This window comes from Rhinoderma darwinii, chromosome 5 (assembly GCF_050947455.1).
Source record: "Rhinoderma darwinii isolate aRhiDar2 chromosome 5, aRhiDar2.hap1, whole genome shotgun sequence".
Lineage (NCBI taxonomy): Eukaryota > Metazoa > Chordata > Amphibia > Anura > Rhinodermatidae > Rhinoderma > Rhinoderma darwinii.
Window position 1 is genome coordinate 161,706,396 of NC_134691.1, and position 12,246 is coordinate 161,718,641.

Below are 12,246 nucleotides of genomic sequence, written 5' to 3' on the forward strand. Positions count from 1 at the left end.
CGCGATCGAGAGCGGGGCAAAGGCTGTAATACACAGCCACGGCCCCGCTCTGACAGCAGAGAGGAGAGAAACATCTTCTCTCCGCCGTTAACCATTTGAACGCCGCGATGACAGCTGATCGCGGCGTTCAAAGAGAGGGGACTGCACATTGATCGCGTCACAGAAAATAACTGTGACGCGATCAAAGCCCACAACTCATATGGCCAGACAGCCCAAGGTCCATTGAAGGACCCCAGGGCTGTCTGAACATATTTCCTGTTGTTAGGGCATACTGAGGTATGCCCTAACAACTGCCTGTGTACGATCAGTAACAGGCTAATGTACTGGCATATAGATCTATGCCAGTACATTGCAGTTACAAAATAAAAATCAAAATGATAAATCCCTTTATGGGATTAAAAAAAAAAAGTTAAATGAATGTAAAAAAAAATTAATAATAAATAAATAAAAAGTAAAAAAATACACAGAAACACACATTTTTTATAATAAATAAACTTTTTAAAATATAAGTCCCAAAACATGAAATAATATAGACATATTTGGTATTGCCACGACCATAACAACCTGTACAACAAATATATAATGTTATTTATGATCGGTGTATGGTGTAAAAAAATAAATATTAAAACTGCAGCGGAACTGCTTTTTTTCTGCATTTTCACCAAAATAAAAATGTATAGAAATTAAACGATAATGTATTTGTACCAAAAAATGGTATCTACATAAAGTACAACTCGTCCCGCAAAAAACAAAGTCTCATACAACTACGTCGTACAAAAAATAAAAGAGTTATGAGCGTCGGGATTCAAAGAGGGAAATGTAAAAAAATTGCTCTGTCCTCAAGGCCAAAATTGGCCGTGTCCTTAAGGGGTTAAGCATTCTTTCACATATCTAACATTTCATGCCCATAAGCTGTGTTATGCATATGGAAAATATGTTGTCTTTTTTTTTTGCATGTCTAAAGGTGGAACATACCATTGAAGCAATCTCCTGGTTAATTATGTAGTGCAGTTTGGAGTCTATCAGCCATGGATGTTTTAGAGTTTCACTTGCACTCATTCTCCAGCTAAAGAGAAAACAAATAATGACATCCAAAGAACCCATAAACATTACTAATGCATACGTTAGGTATGTGAACATAGTGAAAAACATAGAACTGCATTTATTTCTTTATAACGCTGTGTGTAAAAATAGTTTATAAGACCTTGCTTACCATTTTTCCTTTATCAGCAACTTAGTGATAAAATCTTTAGCATATTCAGATATATTTTGGAATTCTTCTCCTTCAAAGTCAAATTGGGATACTAGGATGTTGTTTAGTGTTTCATTGTCATTCTCCCCTAAAAATGGTGAGAGCCCACTCAACCTAATGGTTAAAAAAAATTATAACATTTGATTTTGAAATAAGTTAAAAAAAATTGTAGATATTAAATAACATTTGGTATGCATGCCGCCATAGATAGATAGATAGATAGATAGATAGATAGATAGATAGTCAACGCTGATAATAGTAATAGTCTTTATTGGACACCATGGTTTACATCACAGCATGAACTAGGCCTCTAGAATTAACTATATTTCTATTACAGAACAAAGCCCCTACTATTATTTTTCATAGCTGCCTCAGTGGAATATTGATTCTCCTTGAGAAGAACCAGCAAATGGAATGGAGACTTTTGGCAGCTCTCCCTAAGAAAAATACACAAATAGCTGTCTTTCAACATGAAGAAAACTAGTGCCATCTATAGGTTAGATAACTGTCCTGTAAACCAGTTTCTCAATCCAGAAAGCATTTTAGTACATGAAGCCAGACATACAAATGTATTTGTATATTTTGTGTTGGTTATATAGTGTAGCACTAAGTGCTGCAGTATGTACAATATGTCTTGTTTCCAAGGGGGTTAGAAACTAATTTCCCATAGAAACACAGTTAACGTATCAGTTTGTGCAAATTTTGCAGATGTTTGATTTCAAATCTAGGACCCGCTGCTGCTAGGCACTAGTGCTACAGCAACGGGGCCAGCACTGGTTTGATAAATATTAATAGAGCTGAGCACAGTACTGGTAGGCTAGGTGACCTACAGAAGAACACATATAGCTGTCCTCCAAAAGAAAGTCTGACGTCTATAGTAACTACTGCCACATACAAGTAGTTTCCCTATAAGTCACTGCCTCAGAAGATGTCACTACTGTCCTAAGCCGGTAATATAGTACTTAGTATATAATAGTACCCTCTGTAGCTAATTTATCATGACCACTTACTTAATACTTTTGCCTTTTGCTCATAACTGGTTACACACCTTTTTGCCTGTACATGTCACAAAACAACGAAACAACAATAGCCGTTTATCACCACAGCCATTTAAATCAGTCCATTTTCTGTCTTATTCGCCACTTTTTGAAACCTGTAAAGGTCCTTTTACATGGGTCAATGATCCGACAATCGAGCGTTCATATTGCCCTGTGTAAACAAGGCAACAATCAGCTGATGAACAATCAGCTCGTTAATTGGCAGATCGGATCTTTTATGCTAACCAAAAAATGGTCACTAGTCGGCAGCACATCACCTTGTGTAAACAATTCATGATTATGTGAACGATCCTATTAACGATTTTTCGTCCCCATAGATTAACAATCATGCCTTGCGAATAGAGCTAACGAGTGCCGATTGACATGCTCTGTCGTCATTTTTCTGGCTAGTATCAGGCTGTGTAAAAGCCCCGACCTTAAAGGGAACCTGCCACCAGCATTTCTCCTATTGAACTTTACGTATCCCTCACTGGCCGCTGCTATCAAAAGTTCATTGCCGTTATCCCCTCTCCTAAATTCCTCCTCCGACTGTAAATAATGGTCTGCAAACATTTTGCGCCTTTTATCGTAATAATCCTGTCTCCCTTTGTGCGCACACACCAGAAGAGGACATCAATGCACAAGCGCGGGATTTTGTTTGCTGGGTGAAGACGTGGAGCTGTCAATCAAAAGTAAGGAGGCGGGGTAAACTCGGAAAGACTTGAGGAATGAAGATTTGACTCTTTTATGCTCATTAGCATACGGTGTGGGAACACTAAAAAACTGAATACTAAAGCTACAGAGCCGACTAAGAAGACAATTATAGGTTATATAGAAATGATTTTTCACCAACTACCACCTGGTATTGCTCGTTTAATAGGTTAAATGCTGGTGACAGGTTCCCTTTAAGAACTGTTGATTTCCACCAGTTGACCAATAGTTTACCCACAATCATCCCACATTCTAAGATTTTAAGATCAGATCATTTACCCGTTATGTCCTGTTTTATACACTGATAGCTACTGAAAAATGTCATCTTCACCTTGTTATACGTCCCAGTAATCGGATGTCTGCAATATTTGTGTGATAACCACTTTACATAAAATGTCCTATTGGTCACTCTGTGTATAACACAGCTGGATCGGACGGTGGCATGATCAGTAATCGTTGCAGGATTTAGAAATCTTCTCTGGCATGGATACTGGTAAAATATGAAGCTAAATGCAGGGAAACATGATCTAATATTCGCGGATTACATTTTGGAACTTAAAATTAATTTTATTCGATATGCATTAAAATATCGCACCAGTGTAAACCTTAAAAATATTAGAACAGGTTCCCAGATGTGTTGTCTGTTTATTGCACTCCACACTAGAAAACGTTGTTAATATGGCTGCTTATTAATAACAGGTGGCTATAGTGAAAAAGGTGGCTATAAACAAACCTGCACTCAAGTGAATCTCTGTGAGAGGACGTATCCCTGTTGTGGGCAATTGTCCTATATAATACACTCTGGTATCACTAATATACTTATTATGTCTTTTCTAGATAGTAAACCTGTCTCATTGCATTACGTGTTCTGGAGGGGACTGTACTCATTGCCTATATCCCTGACACACTTCAGGTTAAACACAGGTTTGTACCCTTTATTCTCTCCCTACTTTAGACACACTGCCTTTCTGACTGAGTATTTTTTTGACCCTACGCGTTTCAATCTTGCCTAATTTCTTCAAGGGTCATTACGACCTATTGATTTTACACCAAACCTTAGGGGGTTTTACATTGGGCGATTATCGGGCAGACAAGCGTTCATAGAACGCTCATTACCGATAATTGCCCTGTGTAAACAGGGCAGCGCTCAGCAGATGAACGAGCAAATGCTCTGTAATGTCCACAGCCGCGGACCATCGTACTTACCTGCCCCCCGACAGCCACACCCATGGACAAGTAAGTGCCGGGCGGCATCTCCCTCCTGAGAGACGCCGGCACTCACTTCTGCATCGCTGCACTGGTTCCCGTAGGGTGTGCATGCGCGCTCGTGGCGCCCGGCCTTAAAGGGCCAGTGCACACATAAAATCTGTAGTTAGCCTATGATCACCCTGGACTATAAAAAGGGCTCTGTCCTTTCATTCATTCATTACCTGAGCATTCTTGTTTTTACCCATGTTAGTCTTGCAAATGGTCCCTTAGTGTTATCCTTTTCCCAGTGTTGCCTGTCCTGCTACCTGTATCCTGTGCTACCTTTGTTCCTGTGCCTTAGAAAGTTGTAGTCGTGTTGTGCCCCTGGTCACGCCTGCTGTTACACCATGCCTGGTGTCTGCTGCCAGTGTCCCGTCTGTGCCGATCCTCCATTACTGTCTGAACGACTACGGGTACCCTTGTGCTACGGCGGTACGGCCCAGTGGGTCCACATACAAACAGATCGTGACATGCTCGATCATCTGCTGATCGTATAATTTAAAAAAAGTTAAATATTATCCTTGTCGGCAGCAAATTTTCCTGTGTAAACAGGGAGACGCGCTGCCAACATGATAATAATGTATGGGGACGAGCGATCGGAGCGTTCCATAGCTCCGTGTGACAGGAGCAAACGAGCGCCGATCAACGATGTCTCAAGCAATGTCCGATGATCGGCCAGTGTAATAGGGCCTTTAGTATGGTGCTATCAGAACATTGGTAACAGCAGCTGTTAGGACTTGTTTGGTTTAACTTTTAACTGTCTTTCAGATGCCCCCCAAAAGATTAAAGCTAGTGACCAGTAATTGAGCCTCGGGGGCCGCAACCTGGACATGGTGTGTGAGTACGGTAAAAGCGAATTAGCAAATTAGTAGATCACAAAGGTAGCACATAGTGGAGAAATAGCACAGTGGAGGAAGAGACCCTATTCACATGGGGAAGACCACTTAATATATATATATTTATTTATTTATTTAAATGGTGGGGGAGGTAAAACAAAATTCACTATTGTTGAAGTTATAAGTAAAATTATGTCTTGTAAATGAAATGCATTTACTTCAGTCATGTTTCCATTGAGTGCATGTCTAATACGTTTGTTATTTGCCAATGTAATAGCCTGAACTTGTATGTGCACCACAGGTCTCTTTTCATGTAATGTGATTGTGATCACTCCATTTAATGGATGATAATGAAATTTGCTGTTGGCTCACTCTAGTCTGGTATATGAAAAGATGAAAATATTTATCTTCAGCTACCCTCGCTGTTCCAACTGCGCCACCCATGTTATTCCTAAAAGACCTGTACAAAAGCTAGTTCAGCAAATGATCCTACATAGGATAGAAACCAAATCTAAATGTAAGAAAAATGAGATAAAGCATATTTCACACAAAACAGACTTATGTTTTTGGCCAACTCACAGCATGTAGGCAATGACTCCTACACTCCACATGTCTGTGGGAAAAGAGACAAAATCGTAGTTCACAACTTCAGGGGCAAGGAACTCTGGCGTACCAAAGTGCACTTTCAATTTTTCCCTTGGCTTATACCTAGACCACGAATAAAAGAAAGATAAAGTATAATTTCAAAGGCATGACATAGCATAAAATCTAACAGAGGATCGGGTTTTGGCTGCATAGTAATTACATTCCACACATCCTACTCTGCAGGAAGAATAAAGTCTGACACAGAACATAAACACGGCTCATAGATACAATGACTAATAACTGGAACGGAATAAACTGGCAGGGAACATTACAGGAGAAATACTTAGGCGGGTAGTCCACATAAATCACATCTAAGCAGGTCCTATAAACAATGTGACAGCCTATGTGCTGTACTCGAAATGTTTTCAGTCTATGGCTAAATAATCAGCTTCACCTCGGAGAATAAACCTGCAAATCATTTTACCTGTAAAATGTAATAGTGTGTGGAAATCATTTGGTTTTCTTTTTGTAAAATAATATCCATGCTAAATCCACACTGCTAATGGAATAAATACTCAGACAACTAACTACAAATACTTTACATATATACAGTATCTGTTTCATGTAGTACCCTAGATCTGCCATGTACATAATCCCAAGAAACCAGGTGATGACACCGGTCAACTGTGACCTAAGAGGTACAAATGGGATTTACACCCAAAACCATAATTCTCTGTTGTCCGTCGTAGACTTTGTGCACATTAGCATCATGGCTTTTGTTATTAACAGAGCCATGAGATCTTTGACAGATCCATTTTGAAATATATTCCTATAAATCCTGATGCATCCTACAGACTTATAATGGGTGTGTTAGGTTGCCATTTTTTTCAAGGTAAGAATATTGCAGCAGACTACGCTATTCTTGTTGTCAAAGAGCAACGCAAACCCAACAGAATAAAGACTAGTGGCAGTGTGAACAGAGCCTTAGTGAGCCGTAGGCAACTAAGACGTGGAGCCTGCAATGCTTCTTTATTGTGGTTTTCTGATTGGCTGTCTGTTATACAGAAGAAAGGGCTGAATAAAACAACTACTAAACGCTAAGTTTTATGTTGGACAACAAGGATGCCAAAAGATTTGCAATGCAGCAGGGGGAAATTTAAGACATCTACGTCTGCTATGAGGTATAGATTTGCGAAAAAATATGTGCAATTTTACGGCTTTCTACTTAATGAATTTGAATAAAACTACATCTCGTGTCCCTCTACAACATTTGGAATATAAAATATTTACCTTCTAGCCAGGCCAAAATCAATAATTTTGATCTGATAATCTGCTCGACTCACACACATAATGTTCTCTGGCTGAAATTATATGAGGAAGAAGTAAAATTGTTAAAAGTGTCAATATGCATTTAGCTTTTAGCTGACATTGTACATCTTATCTTATTTATAGAATGTACCTGATTATATATATTATATGATGATTATACAGTTTATATATATATATATATATATATATATATATATATATATATAAAAGTAGAAATCTTGCAGCACTCCAAAATGTGAAAAATAAGTGGTTTATTCAGCCAACAAGCAGCGACGTTTCTGTCCAACAATAGGACCTTTATCAAGAGCATGGTGACATACTGAGTAATAACGGTTTATAAAGAGCAAAAAAAGCATTTGCATAATTGATCTCATTAAAATACAAATAAAGTGCAAAGTGCAAAAAATACAAAGTATTATGTGTATGTATGGTATCAAATACAATCGAAACATTGATACATAAATTTGCCTGTTGCGAAACACTTTTCTGAGAAAGGACACACTGAGAGAGACCTAAAATTTATGAACCTTGACCACATTCCACCACTACACAATGGTGGTGATAGACACATGGCATTACACAAGAGGGAACTGAAATGGATATTCTCACTGAATACATTGAGACCTAATGGACTCAATGTAGAGTTCAATGTGGACAGGATTACTATGTAACGTTTTGCCTCCCCTTCTTCCCATTGTATTCTTGTCTATAGGTCCTCATTGGTCATCTTTTTTGGTGACATGTTTTTATTATATTATTCTTTATTAGTATTTTTTTGTTACTAATATATTTGTTTTGTATCATTCTAGATCCCAGCAGAACTTCGGGACCATTCTCTTATCATCATTGGTTCAAATGTATTCGCCAAAATTGATTGCTGATGTTAGACTTAGTTCCAACCTATACAATAAAGATAATTTTGATTATACATTGCTTATTTCTTGTCAGTAATGGTGATAGTCAGTAGATGATATTGGGTTGATTACTCAGACATAAACATTTTATTAATATAAATATCGCTTTTGTGGATTTGGTATTGCATCGATGAATATAGGTCCGTTACACGTTCGTGATCTTTTGGACTCCCCATATACATGAAAATGTGTTTGGATGAATCCTGTAGATCCTGGGGACTAGAACCCTTTTGACCACGGAAGTGTGGCCAGGGATCTGGTATACCCGCGTGTGGACCTCTAGGTGCTCTTTATCCGTCAACATATGTGAATCGCTAGAGATATCGCTATATCAGCACTGATTATAATTACGAGCACATTTTAGATTAAGTTTTGATCTTTTTCCTGGTTGGGACTATACACTATACCAGCAACAATTGCGTTACAATACTTATCCCTTTAATCACAAAGAGCCTTGTGATTGGTGGTTGCCTGACAACGGTGGACGCTCTGCGAGTGAGGTGCTCGGGGCGGAGAATACGTTGTCATCATTATGCTCTTGAAGCATCCTGTTGCATAGCGACGCAGGACTTCCGGTTTTCTAACCGGATGTCGGCAACACATTCACACACCCACACATTTTGCAATACCACGTTTTGTGAAATGATTGCGGATATATACATAACCTGTATGCGATTTGCACTAAGAAGGTCCTGAAGCTCTGATTGGTGAGTGGAACTAGCATGATTAGTTCTGACACAACTGCTGTATATATGATTATGTTGTATGAGTGCTAGAAGTAATGTTGCATATTTATTATGCGGTATTGTTGTTTATTATATATGTATATGCACTTGCACTTTATGTATCAATGTTTCGATTGTATTTGATACCATACATACACATAATACTTTGTATTTTTTGCACTTTGCACTTTATTTGTATTTTAATGAGATCAATTATGCAAATGATTTTTTTGCTCTTTATAAACCGTTATTACTCGGTATGTCACCATGCTTGATAAAGGTCCTATTGTTGGACAGAAACGTCGCTGTTTGTTGGCTGAATAAACCACGTATTTTTCACATTTTGGAGTGCTGCAAGATTTCTACTTTTATATACTGCCTTGTCCTTGGATCTGGACGACTTGCTTGGCACCTATACACCTGTTTCCAGTGAGTGCTGCTGCTTTCTATTGCTATATATATATATATATATATATATATATATATATATATATATATATATATACTGTATATATATATAAGATACTGGTATTTTTTTTCTGAATGATATATCAGAATATATATGTTGTATTGCACCTTAAGCCTCTACCCAAACCTATAACCCACAGCACTGACACCAATTGAGTATCCATTAGGCACGAGACAAGTGTACATCCCATGCCAGAACTTTATTTCAAAGTGAAGACTACCATAACAATGACAAGATTTCTACGTATGTTAAAATTGACAATACCTTAAGGTCCAAGTGTATAATGTACATTTGATGCATGTACTGAATTCCTTCACAGATTTGCTTTATAAATAATATTGTGTCGACTTCAGAGAGATTGCAGTTCTCGTCAATAATTCTGTCAAATAATTCTCCGCCATCTACACTGTTAAAACAAGAAGTAATCCACATGAATTGATGGCTGAAGACATTTCCTCCAAACTTGGAACTAAATAGTCTCTTACTTGCACATAGTTTTATATGTAAAGTCAATACAATATTAATCCTTTAGCAATATCATAATACAATATCATAGACAATTCCGGAATACTTATTTACTGTATGACTGCAAGCATCCCCTTTACAAGTGAGAGCTGTTTTTTTTTAAAATCAGATAATTTTTTTTTTTATTGAAGTTTCAAAATTATATAGTACAAAACATACTAAACAAACCCTATCCCAAACCCTCCCCCCAGGCACCGTCACAAAATTCCAAATTAGATAGTATATGAAATAGAAATTGTACCAAATATCGAATACATTATTCACAAAATACAAGATACATGGGACAGATCATTTTCCAAATGTCAAGTAGCTTAATCATGTACAAGCATGTATAATACAAAACAGATATAATATATGGCAGATATTTAATCCTCTCTATTTCCCCCCTTCTCCTTATCCCACATCTATAAACATAACCCCAATACCGTGTAAAGGCTGGCGGTCATACAGAGTCCCTGAATAAATTTTATAATACAGATTCCATTACCCCTACCCATGGTCCCCATATGGATTCAAATTTTTTAAGCGTTTTGCGCTTTACATAGACAACCTTTTCCAATACAATCATTTTATTCACTTTTGCAATGAATTCGCTCCTAGTCCGCAGGGCGCCTTGTATCCAATGTAGGGCAATTAGTTTTCTAGCTATATATAGCAACCTTACAATAGCCAACCGCTCCAAAGTAGAGGGTGGGGTGTCCATAATACATCCCAAAACGCATTCCATAGGAGTCCCTTGCAACACAGGTCCATAGGCCTCCTGAATCACCTTCAGTACATCCATCCAGTACGTGGTTAACTGTGGGCAGGACCACAACATATGCATATGGTCAGCCTCCTCTTCCGCGCATCTGGGGCATTTCGAATCACTCCTTACCCCAATATGAAAAAGAAATTTAGGAGTCCTGTATACTCTATGGATAATATATAATTGAGAAAGGCGCCCAGCCTCACTAAGAGAAGTATTCAGAACTGCTTTTATAATATCTATCCATTGTTCTTCAGAGATGGGACCCATATCTCTTTCCCATTTTTTAGAAGCCATCAGGGGGTAGTTATCAAAAAATTTACTGATCAACAACTGATAAATATGTGAAATAACCCCCAATGTAACACTTCCGGTATGTAAAACAGACAACACCCCATCTGCGTGTATTGCCAAAGTGAGAGCTGTTTGGGTAATATTGAAAACAACAGGGAGAATATCTCGCAAATTGCGCCAGTTTTTAAAGGGAGCAATTCGGGTATATTAGCAAATGGCTTATAATGTAATGCCCTACTATGTTAACCCTTAAATGACCAGGCATATTTGGCCTTAATGAGCAGGTATATTTTTTCATTTTTGCCTCTGCATTTCAGCAGCCATAACTTTTACTTTTTCATTGGTGTCTGTATGGAATCTTGTCCTATGCGGGAGACATTGTATTTTTTTCGGCGCTCTTTTAGGGCACATATAATTTAGCATGTAAATCATATCATTTTTTTACATAGAAAAAAACTATTTCCAACATTTTTTTGTTTATTTTTACATGGTCTATGTTTCTCATTGAATAATCTGATAAATTCATTCTTCAAGTTGTATCCTGTGGATACCTAATATGTGTTGGTTTTTTGTTTTAGGAGGGCACCATAAAGTAGAGACCGACATCCTGATGATAGTGGTGTGTTACATACTTGTTTTTTGTACTAGTTTTCATTAAATCACTGTTTATCAGCCTCAGCACGAGTCATGAGTCTGCTCAATGATGTGTGCACCCTCAGGAGTCCTCGATATTCATGAACTGCTGGCTCCCCTCGCCCACCGGCATGTCCAAAATATTCTGATGACTCATTTTTAATGTACCTTTATAGGCGGTTGTGACTCGGTTTTTCTGACACAGAGCCTTAAATCCGTATATTTAGCATAACCCTCCTACACATATGGCAATTCAGGGCTAGTATATCGATGACGGCTTTATTTTCACTTACAAACCAAAAACACAAAATGTTATGTGTGAATTGTATGCAGAAAAAAACATTTATATATATATATGTATATATATATATATATATATATATATATATATAGCACACAAGAAGACAGCAGCACTCACATAGAAATAATCGACCAGGTGCCAGGCAAAAACGTCCCGATCCTCGGACGTATAATAATATATAGCAGAAGAAAATTTGCAGCACTCCAACATGAAAAAAATGGTGGTTTATTCAATCCAAAATAACAGCTGTTATTTTGGATTGAATAAACCACCATTTTTTTCATGTTGGAGTGCTGCAAATTTTCTTCTGCTATATATATATATATATATATATAAAGCACCTACTATTCCATAATAAGGATGACATCATTTCGAGATTCAAAGGCATCATATAATTGGATGAGGTTTGTGTGATTTAGCTGGTTCATAACTTGTATCTCGTTTTTCACTTCTTCCTGTAAATAAAGGTTAAATTATTCTTTAATACTTAATACTAAAGTTGTGTTCATGTGTAAATTGAAAAGGCACGCACAAAATTATTTTTTGTTCAACAACATCTAGATCATTGGATATATGCAGCAATCTTTTCCATATAACGTTGCCAATTTTTCATCATATGGGTTTCCAGTAAAACAAATT

The 12,246-nt window shown here is 37.5% G+C and overlaps 1 protein-coding gene and 1 long non-coding RNA gene across 7 annotated transcripts in view; one reads left to right on the forward strand and one right to left on the reverse strand.

Annotated features, from left to right (window-relative positions):
* The window catches only part of LOC142651691 (uncharacterized), a 52,403-nt gene extending 44,509 nt beyond the window's left edge, over nt 1–7,894 (forward strand). For 3 of the 5 annotated variants that reach the window (XR_012847692.1, XR_012847693.1, XR_012847696.1), the window contains 4 exons: nt 965–1,128; nt 3,838–3,924; nt 5,017–5,085; nt 7,808–7,894. This is a non-coding gene — a long non-coding RNA (uncharacterized LOC142651691). The remainder of the gene's footprint in view (nt 1–964; nt 1,129–3,837; nt 3,925–5,016; nt 5,086–7,807) is intronic. The other 2 variants (XR_012847694.1, XR_012847695.1) reach the window with 2 other exon arrangements.
* MYLK4 (myosin light chain kinase family member 4) overlaps nt 1–12,246 on the reverse strand; it is a 149,438-nt gene that overhangs the window by 5,194 nt on the left and 131,998 nt on the right. For both annotated transcript variants that reach the window (XM_075826693.1, XM_075826694.1), the window contains exons 7-12: nt 11,953–12,062; nt 9,371–9,512; nt 6,960–7,030; nt 5,664–5,792; nt 1,214–1,366; nt 976–1,066 (exon numbers count right to left, since the gene is read on the reverse strand). In XM_075826693.1, the coding sequence (XP_075682808.1) occupies nt 976–1,066; nt 1,214–1,366; nt 5,664–5,792; nt 6,960–7,030; nt 9,371–9,512; nt 11,953–12,062 (696 nt within the window). The remainder of the gene's footprint in view (nt 1–975; nt 1,067–1,213; nt 1,367–5,663; nt 5,793–6,959; nt 7,031–9,370; nt 9,513–11,952; nt 12,063–12,246) is intronic.